Raw genomic sequence first — 20,077 nt, 5'->3', positions numbered from 1 at the left:
ATTGGCCATGTTTTATACCTTTGCTGAATGATTTAGATATTTATTTTGATTGGTCAGGATCTGGCCATTCTTGGCCAGGAATTATATTCATTGGGATATCTAGAAGTTAAGATTGTTTTTATGTGCGAGAAAAAACATATAATTCTACATTTGCACAATGATAAAAATAATTCTCTCCAGGCAGCGCAGGAATCAGAGAAAATGCAAAAATAGAGTCGTGCATCGCCCCCTCACACCCTGCACTAATCATAACAATTTTGATGTTACTTTCCCTCTGCTCCATATGAGCATACCAGTTCTATTAATGACAATGATATATTTTCGGGCCCTGTTGTAGATTTTTGCATTGGGGCCCACAAGTTTTAAATTATGCCGCTGGGTTTACGGGCATTTTTAGAATCACATATGTATATAAGATACAGGGTATCCATTAAAATCATTGTTGTTAATGCGGATCGTGTACTTTAGCATGTGTAGGTGCATTATCAGGCCTATCTGCATATAAGCTGCTCGGTCTATATCTGTACGCTGTAAGGCTGGATCACCTTTATGGTAGAGCAGCAGCAGTTTCATTACTCAGCAGTCGTTTCTCCAGCACAAACCATTCACAGTTAATTTCTCAACAAGAAACCGCACCCTGTGTGACAGAGGAGGAGAGCGGAAATATATGCAGTCAGATGAGAGCCCAGCTCTTCCTCTACACTGAGAGCAGGCAGCAGTGACGGGCTGAGGCCTAGACATCTGCCGAATATCAAGCTGCGGGATCTGGCTTGTAGGGCAGCTGATATGGCACGAAATATACACTGCACAAAAAAAACAACACAACTTAAACAACACAATGTAACTCCAAGTCCATAACACTTCTGTGAAATCTACCTGTCCAGTTATGAAGCCACACTGATTGTGAATCAATTTCTCCTGCTGTTGTGTAAATGGAACAGACAACTGGTAGAAATGATCGGCAATTAGCAAGATACCCCCTATAAAGGAGTGGTTCTGCTGGTGGTGACCACAGACCATTTCTCTGTTCTCATCCTTTTTGGCTGTTGTTTTGGTCACTTTTTCATTTTGCCATTGCTCTCACTCCTAGAGGTACAGTAGCATGAGGCGTTGTCTACAGTACAACCCACAGAAGTTGCTCAGGTAGTTCAGTTCATCCAGGATGGCACATCAGTGCAAGCTGTGGCAAGAAGGGTAGCTGTGTCTGTCAGCACAGTGTCCAGAACATGGAGCAGATACCAGGAGATGTGGAGGGGGCCATAGGAGGGCAACAACCCAGCAGCAGGACCGTTACCTCCTTCTTTGTGCAAGGAGGAACAGGAGGAGCACTGCCAGAGCCCTACAAAATGACCTCCAGCAGGACACAAATGTGCATGTGTCTGCACAAACGGTTAGAAACAGACTCCATGAGGGTGGTATGCCCGACGTCCACAAATGGAGGTTGTGCTCACAGCCCAACACTGTGCCGGACGCTTGGCATTTGCCACAGAACACCAGGATTGGCAAAGTCGCCACTGGCACACTGTGCTCTTCACAGATGAAAGCCGGTTCACACGGAGCACATGTGACAGACATGACTGAGTCTGGAGACGCCGTGGAGAACGATCTGCTGCCTGCAACATCCTACAGCTTGACCGGTTTGGCAGTGGGTCAGTAATGGTGTGGGGTGGCATTTCTTTGGAGGGCCGCACAGCCCTCCATGTGCTCGCCAGAGGTAGCCTGACTGCCATTAGGTACCGAGATGAGATCCTCAGACCCCTTGTGAGACCATATGTGTTATGATCTGCAACATGTACTAAGGAAAGATAGGGGAAGGCTGTCCCTACAGTAAGACTAAGCTGAATCCCTACGATGTAGCGGGCTGCCTGTTCCTAGTGAACAGACCCGCCTTAGTCCTCGGCTAGTCTGAACGAAGACCTATAGAATTAAGGGAGGGGTTCCTAGAGAACTAAGGACTGGAACAAAAATGGGACACCTCCTAAACAGAGAAGTTGTTGCAGAACACAAAAAGACAAACTGACAAAAAGGTACTAGAGGTCCAGAGGACCAAGCGAACTTGACAGAGAAAGGCACCAAAGCACCAGGCTAGAGAAACCGTCAACACTGAAGTCCAGCAAAGCCAGAAGGGCGGAGCTGGAATATAAAGGCCGATGGTCACGTGACTGCAAAACACAAGATAGAAAAAATAAACAGGAGGGTTCTAACAATATGTTGGTGCAGTTGGCCCTGGGTTCCTCCTAATGCAGGACAATGCCAGACCTCATGTGGCTGGAGTGTGTCAGCAGTTCCTGCAAGATGAAGGCATTGAAGCTATGGACTGGCCCTCCCGTTCCCCAGACCTGAATCCGATTGAGCACATCTGGGACATCATGTCTCGCTCCATCCACCAACGTCACTTTGCACCACAGACTGTCCAGGAGTTGGTGGATGCTTTAGTCCAGGTCTGGGAGGAGATCCCACAGGAGACCATTCGCAACCTCATCAGGAGCATGCCCAGGCATTGTAGGGAGGTCATACAGGCACGTGGAGGCCACACACAATACTGAGCCTCATTTTGCCTTGTTTTAAGGACATTACATCAAAGTTGGATCAGCCTGTAGTGTGTTTTTCCACTTTAATTTTGGGGGTGACTCCAAATCCAGGCCTCCATTGGTTAATAAATTTGATTTCCATTGATGATTTTTGTGTGATTTTGTTATCAGCACATTCAACTTTGAACAGAACAAAGTATTCAATGAGAATATTTCATTCATTCAGATCTAGGATGTGTTATTTCAGTGTTCCCTTTATTTTTTGAGTAGTGTATATATTAAGCAGAAGAGAGGATATCGATGTGTGTGTGTGTGTGTGTGTGTGTGTGTATATATATATATATATATGATTGAAGGCTGGTCTATGAAGAATGATTGAAAATGAAATGCCTAAGACTCCAGAATCATCTAAAGTCCAGTGGATTCCCGACACAATGTAATGGTTTCTGTCCTGGGTAATTAGCACATCATTAGTTTACGCTGTGCCAGTCACCACACAGCTTGTGCCACGTGACCGGCACAGGGCTCTTGTCACACCTCCAACACTGATCTGATGTGTTTTTATTTTACTAGGCCTTATCAGAAGATGCTTTAGATGAACTATTGGACACGCTTGAAGGGCCCCCTACAACTGAACCAGAGTCGCCCCAGTTTACTGGTCCAGAAGTAACAGTAAGATACTTTTTCTGTGGTATATTAGAGTTTGAACACTTCAGTAAATTGTACATTAATTAAATGGAACCGGTCTGCATATTTTACACATGGAAGTAATGATATGGCTGTGTAGGAGATTGTCTCCACCACAAAAGCCAGATCGGATGTCCCAGTTATTAGAAATCTGGTGTAGAAGCCCTACATAAATGGCTGGAAGTGCACGGGGGCTGTTAGTGAACTTTTTTTTTTTATGTGGGAATCCTTGGCCTGGTTTCCTGTAGTTTACATTAAGAGTTTTTTTCCAAGTTGTTTTTAAAGAGAATCTGTCATGTGAAAAAATCGCTATTAACGAAAGTATATATGGGGTTAATGTGCAGGTCCTGAAGCTGCCTGGAGCTTGCACTGAAAGCCCGGCTGTGGGAAGGAAATTAACTTCTATCTTTTATTCCTCCTGGCAGCCCCCCAGACAGAGAATATATATATATATATATATATATATATATATATATATATATATATATATATATATATATATATATATATATATATATATATATATATATATATATATATTTAGAATATATTATAGGATTGCCAGGAGGAATAAATAAATGTAATCTCTCTCTGAATAGGAACAATTGAGAATTAAAAAATTTAGACCACACTCCCAAAATGATAACTGTAGTGCAAAGGGGTGAAGTTACCGACTCTCCTAATGTAAGGAGGACGTCCTAGGTCACTAAGCATCGATTGTTACACATAATGCAATCTAGATCTGTTCAGGGAACACTCAAATTTGAGGTAACTGTTGAGAACACAATACCAAAAGGTGCTGAAAGATAGAAAGCGCTGGGTTCATTTTTTTATATTTCATCTCTTTATGCTATATATCTAAGAAGCTTATTCTAAGGCTACAACCAGTATGGTGGCGCCCCCTGTTGTCACTTGTGTTATGTGGCCTCTATCGTCGCATTTACTAATTTGTGGTCAGTTATATGTGTAGAGTGGGAAGCTCCCTTACATAGCATTGTGGGGTTGTGTTATAGTTCCCTGCACATCTGTGCTATGCAGGGAAAATCTGTGGAGAAATGGCATGTAACATTCTTCTCCCTTAGGATTCGCTCACACTTGCGTATAATAATCGGTCCTATTCTTAGCCAGGAGAGTGGGACGATTTTCCCTCACTTGTCATCCGTGTGTTGTCCGTATACAATCCGCTCTTCTCCAGCAGCAGCTATTAATAATTTACAGGACCATTTACAGTTCCCCATGTTACAGAATTGTAATGTATCCATAAAAATCAGATGCCACTGATACGCTGATCTGCACTGTCTCATTAAAATAACATTGGTCCAAGTGCAAAGGATGTAAGTGAACCCTTAGGCCACGGCCCCACTATCAGTATTTGTTCAGTATTTGGTCAGTATTTTTTCTCAGGAGCGGGAGCCAAAACCAGGTGAGGAACAATTGGAGAAAAGATATAATAGAAACAAGTCTCCAATTATGTATTTATCATCAACTCCTAAGAAAAAAATACTGACCGAATACTGATAGTGGGGCCGTGGCCTTATTCTGAGGATTGATTGGTGATCCCCACATTCAATTACATAGGCAGATTACTGACCATTAAAGAGCAGCAATCCACAGTATAATAAGTTGAACGCTTTGTGTTTAAAGACCTTTTACATAAGCCGATGCAAACTGTATGGGGATGAATGATCATTGAAGGGAATCTGTCAGCAGGTATTTGCTAGGGAATCTGAGGACAGCATGAGGTAGGGGTTAAAACTCTAAACTCAAGGATGTGTCACATGTCCAGCTGTGTGGTGGTGTTTACTTAAGGCCCCGTCACACATAACGAGATCGCTAGCGAGATTGCTGATGAGTCACGTTTTGGTGACGCAATAGCGATCTCGCTAGCGATCTCGTTATGTCTGACAGGTAGCAACGATCAGGCCCCTGCTGTGAGATCGCTGATCGTTACAAAGCTTCCTGGACCATTCCTGGGTCGTTGCGCTCCCGCTGGGCAGTGTGCATCGCTGTATTTGACACCTTGTCAACGACCTCGCTAGCGATTCAGAACTGAGACACGTAGAGGTGCATAAATTGGACTTTTCTGCGTTCATCGTCCCCGACTGGTGGTCGCTACTGCGTCCTTGTTTTCAGATCCCACCAGCGTTCTCCGGCTGTGACTCCACTTTGAACAAATTAGACATCTTTAGCGAAGTAGGTATTGTTTGGGGTCTTAAATGAGTTTCCATTTTTAATTCATTTATAGGACATCTACCAATTATCTGCTATCATTGCTCTTCAGGGAGGGAGGGCTTGGCTTCTATCTGTATATATATGCTTTTGCATGGGCAGATATTTTAGGGGTCTCATGCACACACACCCACACAGCACGTTTTCTGACACGCTGTCGTGGCCAACCGCTTCAGAGTTTTTCATACGCCAATTAACATGAAGCTTAAATCAATAGACTCTGTTCTTTTGGCCTGTTGCACGCTTCAAAACTTTCTTCGTCGACGTGATGCAATTACGTACTGTCCGCCTGGCTTTGTGGACTCTGTGGACCGAGCCAATGGGGAAGTGGAGCTCGGTGTATAGCGTGCAAACGATCCTGCAATTGCAGGCCTTCAACCAGTGGGACATGGCAGAAACACCCATGATGCGAAGACCTGCTGCGACAACTGCTGCCAGTATTTTAACGGTCCTGGTGCCCCGTCACACATAACGAGATCGCTAACGAGATCGCTATTGAAGCCAAGCCCTCACTCCCTGAAGAGCAATGATAGCAGATAATTGGTAGATGTCCTATAAATGAATTAAAAATGGAAACTCATTTGAGACCCCAAACAATACCTACTTTGCTAAAGATGTCTGATTTGTTCAAAGTGGAGTCACAGCCGGAGAACGCTGGTGGGATCTGAAAAAACAAGGACGCAGTAGCGACCACCAATCGGGGACGATGAACGTAGAAAAGTCCAATTTATGCACCTCTACGTGTCTCAGTTCTGAATCGCTAGCGAGGTCGTTGACAAGGTGTCAAATACAGCGATGGTCACTGCCCAGCGGGAGCGCAACGACCCAGGAATGGTCCAGGAAGCTTTGTAACGATCAGCGATCTAACAGCAGGGGCCTGATCGTTGCTACATGTCAGACATAACGAGATCGCTAGTGAGATCGCTATTGCGTCACCAAAACGTGACTCATCAGCGATCTCGCTAGCGATCTCGTTATGTGTGACGGGGCCTTTAGACTGAAGGATTAATCACCTTGTGATTAACATTGCTGTGAGGATCAGGCACATGGGCACTTGTCCGACTCCTCCCCCTTCTGTGATGAGCACCTCACAGTCTATAGAGAGAGCCTGCTGTGGGCAGGGCTAGCTTTCTCAGCTCTGCTTCATGCTAAATCTAAAAACTGATTGTGTCAGAACAGCTGCACCCAGTAATCTAAGTGATGCATCATTGGATTCAGCTTCTCTTTTCCTACATTATGCTGCTCTCAGATGAGGTAGCAAAAACCTGCTGACAAGTTGCCTTTAATAAGAGTCTTGGTATCACATTCCCTATTTACACTGAAATGTGCTTCTGCTGATGATGATATTTTTTAGCCGGTATAGGCCCTTTAATGAGCCCTAATAGTAATGTCAATGCAGAGTGAATAGAAGTAGAACTTGCCCCATAAAACCGATCAGGCTTTTTTTTTTCCTCTTTGTTATTGTCTGATTGTTTTCAAATTGATTGATGCAAAATCTCCTTTGACAACCTTTGCTGTGTGCGGACGTTCTGCTCCTGCAAGTCAGATAAAAATCTACTGTGAATCACACTGATGTTCCTTTATCCCATTCATTAGGAAACCATCACAAAATCATACCTCGAGGAACTTGGTAAGAGGGATCACACAATCCCCCCAGAATACAGACACCTGCTAGATGTGAGTATACACTGTAACCACGATCTAATTTCAATAGGCAATGTCGGGTTGGAATATGTCGTTCTATTTCAATTATTATTTATGAAGTATTTCCTGAAAATATTTTTCTATTTGAGGTTTTTCTTTTTTACTAATAAGTATGTGCTTGCAGTCATGGTGTCTGTTCCTGACCAGATCCTAAGCTTTTAATACAATTATTCATTTTAATGACTGTTTTCTTGCACTAATAGCAAGCAGAGATGCTGAGAATAGAAAGTTATGTGATATTATATTTTTTGTGATAATGCATGAATGTTTTTTTTCTAGGGAAAGGACAACGATAAACCGGTACCCCCTCCAGTAGAGCAACCACCGGTAAGACCTCTACTACAGCACCTGCTGCGTTGTACTAAGTGTTATGAAGTCAGAGATTCCCTCATTTAGCTGTATTTTGGGCATTGCTTTCTTTATAAGGCCAAATTCACAAGTTGTGAAACTTTGTCCGTTCTCTGATTGTAATACCCTGCCGATGGGTTTTCTCAAGCCAGTTGCCATATTGTACGAAGCAGCTAGATCGGGTGGAGACCCACCGCTTGGGTCAGATATTGTGGTCTGAGCACAGTCCGTGGTTCACGTGGGAACTAGTATAATGTAATGGCATGTAGTATAAGTATCTCCCAGGTTATACATGACATCCTGGTAGCTGTAACCTGTATTGCATGTAGTAGACCGGTCATGTTCTGTAGGAAGAGTCAATGGAGCGCAGTTATGAAGGGTCACTTTTCTGCATTATAAGCCGTATTATGCAAAGCTAGGAATTATCGCTCTTGGTTACCAACACTTTACGGTGAGACACAGAATGAAAAGCTTCATTCATGAAATCTATCCACTCTATCGTCTTGCATTATATTATAATGTCTTTTTATTTTTGTCTGCAGCCGATGAGTGAAGACAGTTTAGTAGATGAATTCTCAAAGGATTTTGAAAGTTGCATCTCTCCCGCTGCCGAAACAACTCCGGCTTTCCAAGCTAAGGTGTGTGATGTAAAGGTATATTCCAGAACGCTTAGCTTTAATATTTGGATCCATTTGAGGGACATATTTTGCACTGGTCCATCACATAGGTCACATTGAGACTGAGACTATAGTGTAAATCGGGACTACTCACTGTCACTGATCTATCACTGCTGCCGGTGTAGGCGGCAGAGCAAGTACAATGTAAGGAGACTAATAGTCTCAGGGCTGTGGAGTCAGAGTCTGTGTCCATTTTGGTGGAGCTGGAATCGGAGTCTGTATAAAATGGACCGACTCCAACTCCTAAAATAAATTGGGTACAGTAGTTCAATGCAGTTTGTGGGGAATATTTGTTTCATAAGAATTTGGGAAAGTTATGAAAAGTCCTATTCCTGATCTAAGGGTCTAGACTTTTAGCTGAGATAAATCCGTGCTACAGTAAATGTATCACTTACACATAAGCCATGTATGAGGGAGTCTGAGTCGTAGTGTCGGTGTCATGGAAATTGAGGAGTCGGATGTTTGGCTTACCGACTTCACAGCCCTGGAGACTATGCCCCCACTGAGAAGCCAGAGGCATTGTGGGAAATGTAGTCTGCATTAGAGGGACTACAGGAATTCGTATGGCGACAACCTAGGAATGGCACATCGTCTAGAACCAGTAATAGACAAGGCACACGAGAGCCCCTACTGTTCTTCAATAATGGCGTATGCTAAAAAAGTGTTGCTGGTGTGCTGCTTTATACCATAAGAATTTCCAAGAAATTATTCAACCCACTGGAATGGAAAAGAATCCTAGACTGAGTGATAAAATGCCAAAGGGAGATTGAAGGATTAGAACACCTATACAGCATATTTTACATTAAAAAAAAATATTGTGGCTAAAAATAAACTTTGCAATTGGGTTTCATAAAAAAAATAAAAAAAAAAATGTTGCCTTCTGTATCCTTTGTGTTGCACACTGGCTGTAGAATGAGTTGCCTAAGAGGCAATGAGTGAGCTTGCCCTGACTGGAGCATTTACATCCTTTTATGTGTCCTTTTTCTCAGCTACTCTGTGCTGATCTCTGACTATAGTTCACATCAAAGTTCAGGTGAACGCTGTGGTCATAAATCAGCTGAGAGGAGCTTGGAAAAAGACAGATAAATAGATTACAAACTCTTTCTCGGAGTGAGCTCACTGACTGATTCTCAGTAAACTCATTCTGCAGCCAGCAATATGCAGGGAAACACAGAGCTTGTAAAAGCCAAGTGGTGCAAAATTTATCTTGAAACTCTGTTGCTAAAAAATTTTTTTTAGACCAAAATACATGCATTTAAGTCATAAATATGTCCCCAAAGGTATCCATATCCTGTAATGTTCAGTGCTAAAGATTTGTTGTCATTGATGGTAAGGCCTAATGCGTAGGCAAAGTCCTTCTAGGATTATCATTAGGTTAAAGAGTAAATAAGTGATTGGGGGATGAGAGAAATTGTGATGCACTCCTGCCACCTCCAGCCCCCAATATGTTTTTTGGCTGATTAACCCCTGCTGATGTTGAGGTGTTATCGAATATAGGGATCAGTTAGAGTAAAAACAGATGATGTACCTATGAAAGCATGTTCTATACCATTAGTGTTTGTTTTTTAAGGATGCTGCACGAGACAAACAAGCGAAGCCCGATGTTGTAGTCCCGACGGCAGCGTCATCCGTTCAAGCCGCCACCGCACCCTCTGTACGTATACTATGCTCTGTATATGTGTGTATGTATGCATGTGTGTGTATATAATATTATTGTGTGTGTATATATACGACATTGCTGCATTGTTCACATATGAGCATTTCCAGTCAATCATTTAAGGGAGTTCAGCTCTGTCTTATATACAGCAGCCATTATAGCTCAGCAGCTTAGTAAACTAAACTACCTTTACATATACAGAAGGCACATTATATAGTGTCATTGCACATTTTATACTAGATATGTATCAAATACATGTAAAATAAATTCACATACACCCACATAACAAATGATATGGAAATATAAGCCTTCTACAAAGAACATGGCACTAAACGAACACACATATATTAATGGTGCAGCAATATCATTGTGTATTCTGGCCATAGGCACAGTAAAGAGGATGTGAGTAATAATCCATAAGGGAGTTTTTAAGAAGGAGCTGTTTAGTTATAAAGCTGGCCGTATGCATTAGATGCTCCTCCAGTCTTTCCACTTCTACTCGTAGCTTGGCTGAACCTACTCCCTTTACAGTAATCCCGGTGAAGGCTGAAGACCTTGTTCATACAATGCAGATTTATTTCAGTTCTTCCACTGAAAACCATAGTGTGATTTACAAAAGAGGCCTCGTACAAGACTGTATTTTATACTATTAGTTTTCACCACTTTCCACTGATTTAATGGCAATTCCAAGATGCTGTTCAGATGCCACAGATGTCATTTATTGTAGCAAAGTCTATATGGAAACCTCAGCGAGTGGCCACACATGGTTTAGTGGCATTGAAGGGGTTAATCATCTTGCAGATTCACAGCAATTGGAACTGGAAATCCACGTTATCCCTGGATTTCTGTAGATTCTCTTTCAAATCATATGATTTTTCCAAATGAAAAAAAATCGATTGTGTGAACATACCCGTACCCCCATACAGATACCTTATATTATGAATACACTCTGAGAAGGTCCAATAATTCTGCTGGATTTGTAATCCTAATATGTTATACTTGGAGTAAACGTTTCACTTTCTTGTTTCTCTGTGTAATATTTGTCTTTCCTTTCTTAGGCTGGTATGGAGAGTGCTTTAGATGAATTAATGGGCACTTTAGAAGGCCCAGAGTTCAATGTTCCAGAGTCTCCAGCATACACAGGTCCAGAAGTGATGGTAAGGGCTGGTGCAGACGACTATATAACTCAGACCAGTGCTATCCATTGTTTTCACATATAACACTCGTCCCCATGTTATTCTATGGGGCTGTGCACAGGTCTGATTTTTTTTATTTTTTTTTTGGTCTGAAGAAAAAAAATCGCAGCATGCGCAATTTGCCTCCGATAAGAAAACACTTGCCCAAACCTAAGATCCAATGTGTCTGCACAGTGATGTATGCCTCATCAAAAGCTCATGAGTTCACTCTTGTTTATCTGCATGTTACAGTATAATTCTCCTACAGTTGTTCATTCCTTTACCGTGTACGATTACATGGTCTGCCATCCAGAATCCTGGCGTGTTCTTTTATTATACTGCTCTGACTATACAAATTTAATATAAGTATATGTTCACATCTCGTTTTTCTACACATCCGAGATACTCTGCTCAACATTGAAATTGCAACACCAAGAAGGAAAAGTTATAGAATTATGAAAATCACAGGATTGATAGACATATTGTTGATGTGCAAATGATGAAATAAATGGAAACAAAATTGTCAAACGTTCTCAATTTACTCAGTGTTAAGTATGAATGTCAGACACAAACACATGTACTTATACACTTTGACTGCTATTAATAAGGTTATTAATGGCGGCCTGAGGAATGTTCTGCCATGCTCAATGCACTCGAGCACACAAATCATCAAGATCCACTGCTGTCAGCTTCCTTTGCAATTGCTCACCAATGATGACCCAGATGTGCTTGATGGGAGACAAGTCTGGAGACTTTGTAGCCCATAGCGGCAAGTTTAGGCCACACAAACTATACACAGTAGCATGAGAAACGTGGTTGTGTTGAAAAAATGGCTCCTGGAACACTCTGGAGAAAAGGCCGTTCTAGTTCCACGACCAATGTAACGATCCATGTATTTCTGAGCTATTGATGTACCTGGAATGAAGACTAGAGGGGTCAAACTACTGTACCATAATCATGAGAGTAGGCCCGGTGTGACAGTCCTTTGTATAGGCCTTTTCATAGCCTTGTCCATGTAGTCTCTCCAGATTCGAAGAATGGTTAAAATCATGCATTCTGTACTGTAAGTGACAGTGGGTATCACATACCAAGCCTAGAGGTAAGATAGTGTCTACAAAAACCATCATAAGGTGTTTGTGCAACAATAGACTACATGCCAGACATCTAGCTACAGGTGGATCATGCAAGACTGCACACTATAATGGAGACTCCTCTTCAGAGATGAGTCCTAGATCCTAGGACTCCTAGGTCTGGAGTCTACATAGGCAATGCCATGAAGAGGCCTTCATGAGGAAAAATGAAATTTTTCCAAGAACTTCAAGTCAATAACGCCATACCGCGTTTTGCTCATACTACTGTGAATAGCCCGCATGGTCTAAACCTGCTACCATGGACTGCAGCTTCTCCAGACTTTTCTCCCATAGAGCACATCTGGGACGTCATTGGTCGGCAATTGCAAAGGGAGCTGTCAGCAGCAGATCTTGATGATTTGCATGGTGGAGTGCATTAAGTGTGGCAGAACATTCCTCAGATAACCATTGATAACCTGCCAAGATCTATAAGTGTGTTCAGAACTTGATAAATTGAGATGTTTTGAAAACTTTGTTGCCTTTTTATTCATCATTTGCATATCATTAGTGTGTCTATCGATCCTATGATTTCCATTATTCCACGACTTTTCCTTCTTGGTGTTACAATTCCAATGTTGATGACTGAATATTGGCCTCCATTGGCCAATATAGTGGTATATATGTTGCAGCCTCCGGTTGGAGGAATACAGTAGGAGATATGTCTTCATTTTTATTTAAGCCTGAAAAATGAACCTTCATTATACATTGGTAGTTTGCAATTAACTACTACATAAATGTCACTAAATGCTGCAGACTCCCAAGTCTAAGATTCCCCTGTAATCACCATGGAAAGCATTTATGTGCGCAGCTTCTTCACATGAAATAAAGCATGATATGGTGCCCATTGAAATCAGTGCACTATGTCCTCCAGTTGTGCTCTGTATAATAAAGGGATTTACGCTTTACCCTCACTATAGGGGAGAAAGATCCTAAAATAATCCAGCCTTCATTAAAAAAATTGACGATGCTCCTCCTGGTGTCCAAAGCAAAACTTGTCTACAACTGTCCTAAGACAGCATCATTTATGTAATATTATCCAAAACTGATGTATATCCATCGTATATTTCTACATATTTTTCTATTGCCTATACATTTTCATTTTATGTGCATAAATATGGAAATATATATATATTTTTTTTTATTTGGTTTCTGGCATAGGAAACAAGCACAGCCACTCATATTGAAGAGCTTGGGAAAAGAGAGGGTTCAATCCCACCAGCATACAGACATCTTCTGGATGTAAGTGTAAAGCTCGGTACAGTCGACATATTGCCCATTGTCCTTGTTGGCTCTGCTTAGCACTTTTCTATGTTTCAGGGAAAAGAAGATGGAAAGCCCGTCCTGCCACCTCCTGAAGAAAAGGTACTCTCTTATTTACAAGACAGTAGATGCTAGTGTTAAGAGAACCTCCTACACGTTACATCTGGGAAATCCATCAGTAATCTCCATTGATCGTTGACTTTCCCTTGCCTTTCAGCCCATGAGTGAAGGTGAGCTGGCCGATGCGTTTGATAAGGAGTTTTCATGCCCTCTGCCCCCGGTTGCACAGCAGACTCCTTCTGAGAAACCCAAAGTAAGTCCCTATATTTTATATATACAAATGGAAGTGAATGTCTCCAGATGTGGTCTCAAAGCCACAGCCCCCTGTATCTTGTAATGGATGGATGGATGGAGAGTTACGTTCCACAATTTCTACATTATGAAACGAAATACTTTTTAATTTAGATATCACAATAAATTGTAAGTAGATCTGTGTACATTTTTGTAATTTCAGGATGCTCCAGAAGTAAAAAAGTCAGACGCTGATGTTGTGGTTTGCTCGTCCTCTTCGCCAGCCCTCCAATCCGCACGTGCCCCTCCTGTAAGTAGAATCTGCTTCTGAACGCTTATTGTTACTGCTATGTAGAAATGGTAAAAGATTTAGATTGATAAAGAATGGAGGCTCCCACAGACTAACTCCTTACTAATAAGTGCACTGGGTTTACATGAGGTACCTGCACTCCGTGGTGCTGACATGTGAAAGCACGGAGCAGGGCGATTCATGGGCTTAAAGGGGGTTTCTTGCGAACAAAGTTAATTTTAATAAATAGATCTTTGAATAATAAAAAATTCCACAATTGGATGTGTTTAACTTGGATGTGTTTGCATACTTCCCTCCTGCCCAGGAGATGTGGTACGATCAGACCATGATCCTGTACTGCCATTACACAGTACACAGGGGCACATTTATAAGATTATCTCAGCACAGGAACATTTTACTTAACATCCAATTGTGAAAGTTATTATTATTCCAAGATCTATTCATTAAAGTGAACTTTGTTCATGGGAAAACCCCTTTAAGAGGCACCACTGTGCAGGAAAAGCGAATGCAGCACTATGTTAATGCTGCCATCTCTTTTATTCCAAGGATATATTCTCTAAATTTAGTAGGGATGATTCTGAAGCCTTGTTCTGGGCCGAAGTGTATTGCTGGGGCAGCTATTATCGCACTAATTGCATGTATAATGTAGTAGTTCTAATACTTCTATTAGTACAGAAGGTCGGCTAGTATTCTCATCTCATAAGATGTCCTCAGGATAGATGCCTCAGAGGAACAATACTATTAAATATTACATGAGCTTTTTTATAGGGAAATGTATTGCTCATCTGTTTTATGGCTGTTTTGTTGTAGAAAGTGCCTACAGCCAAAGCCGACCCACTGGATGCCTTGGCTGGCACGTTGGGCACTAGGAAAGAAGACCCAAAAGCCAAGAAACCTGCTGTAGATGAAGTTAAGGTAATTTTGTTTCTGGACAGATCCATATTCCTGATTTCAGACCAGAATTTGGATAACTCACACGTCTGCATGTTGTACTGCTGTATGGAGGACAGTTGTATGGATTTGCACTATAAGTATAGTTTACAATAATGTTTGACACTATTTGATTGAGAGGATGAAGAAGTAAGGGTGTTAGTAATGTCTCAAGCAGGACACCTCTCCATGATTGCCCCCCCAATCCTCCTTGGCACTCGCTATGTACTTTATAGGCAGAGCAGATACCTGTCACACCACATGCCAGATCGCCCGGCTGTGTCCAACATGTCAGCTAAATCACTCACACGCACACTGTGCAGTAGTATCTGGGCAAACCATACATTGCTTCAGAGTCCCAGTTGCTGTGCGATACATCATGCCGGAACTACATGGTTTTACGCCATTTTAACACCATGTATAATTAAAAGGGGCATCCCAACCACAATCATTTAGTACCCGCCTACTTGATAAATCGAAGGAGAATAACCATGGTATAATGACCACAGCATTCCAGTGTGACAACATTACATGCTCCATATCATATTATAGGTGTACTCTGGGGACATAAAAAAATTTTGTTCTGTCCCTGCCCTCATAACCTATAAACATGAGATGGCCAGTGCACTTCTGTTTATCTTTAGAAGACTTGTAATTCAGTGTGACAAGAGCTGCTCCCCCCTCCCGTCTGGGAGAATACGTGATACAGCAGTGTGCAGTTCCTCGCTGTGAGGAACAGCCAGTCCAAGAAGAGGGGGCGTGTGACCTGCTCTCGGCTTCTGGTAGCTGCCAGTCCCCTGATAATGTCTCCTTCACTGCAGAGCTACTAGAAGGAAGCGGGCCACTCCCCTTCACTTAAAACTGGCTGTTACTCACAAGGGGGAGCTGCACATTGGTGTGTGCAATATACCAGATGGTAGGGGGAGCAGTGAGGAGCAGCTCCTGTCACACTGAATTACAAGTCTTTTAAAGATAATAGAGCTGCATTGGGCATCTCATCTTTATAGTTTGAGGACAGTACAAATTTTTTTTATCTCCCCGGAGTACCCCTTTAAGGCTATGGCTACTTGTTCACTACACAGGTCTTGTGGGTAAAAATCACTGGATGCCACTGCTAGATCATAACAAGTGATAGGCATCATACATTGACCGCTACAAGCATGCAAAAAAATCCATATGGTTCTGACTTTTGCAACTTTCTTGTTATATCTGCTGTGCCTTGTGGGTCGCAATGTAACCCCATTCACTTACAACACCAGCATGCAGCAATCTTTTATCACGGCTAAACTCGCCATGCAGCTCCAGCCAAAGGGCTCTTGAATGTGGTATAGCCATGTATGCCAGCCTTTTATAATGGCACACAGTGTGAGGCTCTTCTGTGAGGCAGGATATTGTATCTTACAGTGCTTCTAGGACAAATATTTCAATAATACGTCATACAATGGCGCATGCCAGAATTGTTTTCCCATTAAGAGCCCTTCCATGCATTAGTGGACACAGACAGAAGATGCCTTTGTACATGAACAATATATGGGCCCTCTGTAGTCCAATAGTTCATCATAATGGACAATTCCATCTGTTTTGGAGGAAGTAGTAGCCCCCTTAACTCTTGGGCCCCCGAGCGGCTGCACAGGTTATACCAATGGTATGTCAACCCCTGCCTCCATGTATCTCTATATAAGTGCACCGGGATATGGGCACAGTATTGCATAATTACCAAGACAAATGCACTTGCTAATGGCGAGTGCCCGTGATCTTACCATATTCCACCAGATATGATGCATTCATTTATAAATAGCTGTATCATTGCTGTTGGTTTTAGGAAAAAACTGGCAAGGAAAAAAAGGAAAAGCTTGGTGAGGATGAAGAAACCATACCCCACGATTACAGACTAAAGGAAGTTAAGGTGGGCAGAATTGACATATTCGGTGTCTAAATTCACATAGTTATACTTTAAAGGCCAGAATCCACCTGTATCTGGATTGTCTAATTTATAATAAGCCATTGAGAAATAATGTAAATGTGTAAATGTTATCTTGTCAGGAATACAGTGCCTACAAGTAGTATTCAACCCCCTGCAGATTTAGCTGGTTGACACATGCGGAATTAACTTGGCATTGTGACATTTGTACTGTAGATCAGCCTGGAAGTGGGAAATGCTCTGCAGCCAATTTTGTTTTTGTTTTTGTTTTTTTTGTTTTTTTAAAACGTTAAAAGTTAATTCAGCGTGTCATTTATTATTCAACCCCTCAAACCACAAGAATTCTGTTTGGTCCCCCTAAAGTATTAAGAAGTAGTTCAGGCACCAAGACTAATGAGCTTCACATGTGTGGATTAAAGATCTCTTTTGCCAGCCTTTTATGACTATTTAAGACCCTCCCCAAACTTGTGAACAGCACTCAGACATGGTCAACATGGGAAAGACAAAGGAGCATTCCAAGGCCATCAGAGACAAGATCGTGGAGGGTCACAAGGCTGGCAAGGGGTACAAAACCCTTTCCAAGGAGTTGGGCCTACCTGTCTCCACTGTTGGGAGCATCATCCGTAAGGGGAAGGCTTATGGAACTACTGTTAGCCTTCCACGGCCTGGACAGCCTTTGAAAGTGTCCTCCCGTGCCGAGGCCAGGCTTGTCCGAAGAGTCAAGGCTAACCCAAGGACAACAAGGAAGGAGCTCCGGGAAGATCTCATGGCAGTGGGGACATTGGTTTCAGTCAATACCATAAGTAACGTACTCCACTGCAATGGTCTCCGTTCCAGACGAGCCTGTATGGTACCTTTACTTTCAAAGCGTCATGTCAAGGCTCGTCTACAGTTTGCTCATGATCACTTGGAGGACTCTGAGACTGACTGGTTCAAGGTTCTATGGTCTGATGAGACCAAGATCGAGATCTTTGGTGCCAACCACACACGTGACGTTTGGAGACTGGATGGCACTGCATACGACCCCAAGAATACCATCCCTACAGTCAAGCATGGTGGTGGCAGCATCATGCTGTGGGGCTGTTTCTCAGCCAAGGGGCCTGGCCATCTGGTCCGCATCCATGGGAAGATGGATAGCACGGCCTACCTGGAGATTTTGGCCAAGAACCTCCGCTCCTCCATCAAGGATCTTAAGATGGGTCGTAATTTCATCTTCCAACAAGACAACGACCCAAAGCACACAGCCAAGAAAACCAAGGCCTGGTTCAAGAGGGAAAAAGTCAAGGTGTTGGAGTGGCCTAGTCAGTCTCCTGACCTTAACCCAATTGAAAACTTGTGGAAGGAGCTCAAGAATAAAGTCCACATGAGACACCCAAAGAACCTAGATAACTTGGAGAAGATCTGCATGGAGGAGTGGGCCAAGATAACTCCACAGACCTGTGCCGGCCTGATCAGGTCTTATAAAAGACGATTATTAGCTGTAATTGCAAACAAGGGTTATTCCACAAAATATTAAACATAGGGGTTGTATAATAATTGACCCACACTTTTATGTTTAAAATGTAATAAAATTCAACTGAGCAACATAACTTTTTGGTTTGTAAGATTTATGCTTCTGTTCATAAAACCTACTCTCGTTTGCAGTTTGAAGGCTCTAACTTATTTGCATCTTATCAAACCAGCTAAATCTGCAGGGGGTTGAATACTACTTGTAGGCACTGTATGTAATGTACGTATAGTGAATAAGTGGGCTCTTACTTCAGCCTAAACCGTGACCACTGCAGAATTGTCTATATGACAGACATGACCTAATGTCTACATGTTTATTCAGGATAAGGATGGGAAACCTCTATTGCCACCACCTGAGGAAAAACCAAAGGTGAGCTACTCAACAAGTCAACAGCTTAAATGGATGTTTTGCAATAGTGTTTTATTCTGGTATATGCTGTATTTTTTAACTAAAAGACACCCTTTTTAGCAACAAATATTCTTACTAAATGTGTTTTATAGTCTGGAGGCAGTGTCCTCTGTTTGAGAAAAAAGGCAGACAGCGTCCTTCCCGATCACAGTGAGAACTATGCAGCAACGCAGTTGTCTCTCCTCCTGCCCAACACTGATCAGTCTGATCAATGCAGGGCAGGAGAGAAAGCTACCAGGACCTGTACATCACTAAAGCTGCATGTATGCTGCCGGTCCTGACTAGCTGACTCTTTAGGTCATGTGATAAGTCACATACCTGGAAGCATGTTCATAATGTGATAGTGTGTACACAGTGGGCATGTAGCAGAGCTGTGTGTGTTGATGTAGCTGAGCTTTGTGTGCATGTGTTTATGTAGCGGTTTTGTGTGTGTGTGGCACAGCTATGTGTGTGTATATACAGCAGCATTGAGTATACATGTGCTGTGGATGCCGCAATGCTGTGCATATGTGTGCACTGCAGAGTGTGCATAATGCACGTGTTGTATATCTATATGTATATAATTCCCATTCTGCAGGAAAATACTAATAGATATATTACCTCCCTATTATATCTTAGTGCGTTTAAAATTAGTGATATTCACCCCTCCACTTCTTTACACTATAACAATGTGATTCACTTGGGAGTGATATGAGTTATCACAGGAATCGTTTCTATTTAAAGTCCGGCTGGTTTATTTCAATCCTCATAAACCACATCACAGGAAAACTTAACTTAAATTCAGCCATTGTCCGGCACAAAGTAAAACATAAAGTAACAAGTCCATACAATAGTGCAGGTTAGCCCGCCTGATTTAGAGTTCAGCTTCTTAGTCCTTTAGCAAAGGCACTCAATCCAGGAGATCTGCACGCACCTCCATGTACACAGCACTGCGTGAGATGAACAGATCTCATTTTACAAAGTTATCTACACCCAGGGGTGGAGATATGGTGAGCAGCCTTCTCTCCCAACTCTTCAGCTGTTCATAATCAACCTGTCATGGCCGATGTGTTTTCCTATTTTCTTTTAAATCTGGGGTGCGTCTTCTAGTAACAGGAAGGGTTTGCCAGATTCAACTGAAGACTGGTGCACGGGGCTTGACATGGCATTGTGAATATGCAGCAAAGGAGAAGGTGTCCAGCACTCGGGTGAGTAGAAGATGGAAACGACTAAGGATACTGCGTGTATCCGAAACGCGTCAGATGGAATCGCTCCTGTCCTATGTGTGCTCTGTACATGCTTTTAATGGAAGAATGAAGCTTATATTTTA

At 42.3% G+C, this 20,077-nt stretch overlaps 1 protein-coding gene across 5 annotated transcripts in view; it reads left to right on the top strand.

The window, feature by feature from the left end:
- Positions 1-20,077, top strand: part of CAST (calpastatin) — a 195,332-nt gene that overhangs the window by 164,793 nt on the left and 10,462 nt on the right. For all 5 annotated transcript variants that reach the window (XM_073678218.1, XM_073678209.1, XM_073678226.1 and 2 more), the window contains 13 exons: positions 3,105-3,203; positions 7,044-7,124; positions 7,431-7,478; positions 8,042-8,137; positions 9,747-9,830; positions 10,892-10,990; positions 13,297-13,377; positions 13,456-13,500; positions 13,616-13,711; positions 13,913-13,999; positions 14,810-14,914; positions 16,752-16,835; positions 18,682-18,729. In XM_073678218.1, the coding sequence (XP_073534319.1) occupies positions 3,105-3,203; positions 7,044-7,124; positions 7,431-7,478; positions 8,042-8,137; positions 9,747-9,830; positions 10,892-10,990; positions 13,297-13,377; positions 13,456-13,500; positions 13,616-13,711; positions 13,913-13,999; positions 14,810-14,914; positions 16,752-16,835; positions 18,682-18,729 (1,053 nt within the window). The remainder of the gene's footprint in view (positions 1-3,104; positions 3,204-7,043; positions 7,125-7,430; positions 7,479-8,041; positions 8,138-9,746; positions 9,831-10,891; positions 10,991-13,296; positions 13,378-13,455; positions 13,501-13,615; positions 13,712-13,912; positions 14,000-14,809; positions 14,915-16,751; positions 16,836-18,681; positions 18,730-20,077) is intronic.

The sequence above is a fragment of the Phyllobates terribilis genome, unplaced genomic scaffold (genome assembly GCF_046119375.1).
Source record: "Phyllobates terribilis strain yellow unplaced genomic scaffold, ASM4611937v1 Scaffold_1__5_contigs__length_1240528914, whole genome shotgun sequence".
In the NCBI taxonomy this organism is placed as follows: Eukaryota; Metazoa; Chordata; class Amphibia; order Anura; family Dendrobatidae; genus Phyllobates; species Phyllobates terribilis.
This window is presented reverse-complemented; position numbering and strand designations above follow the sequence as displayed.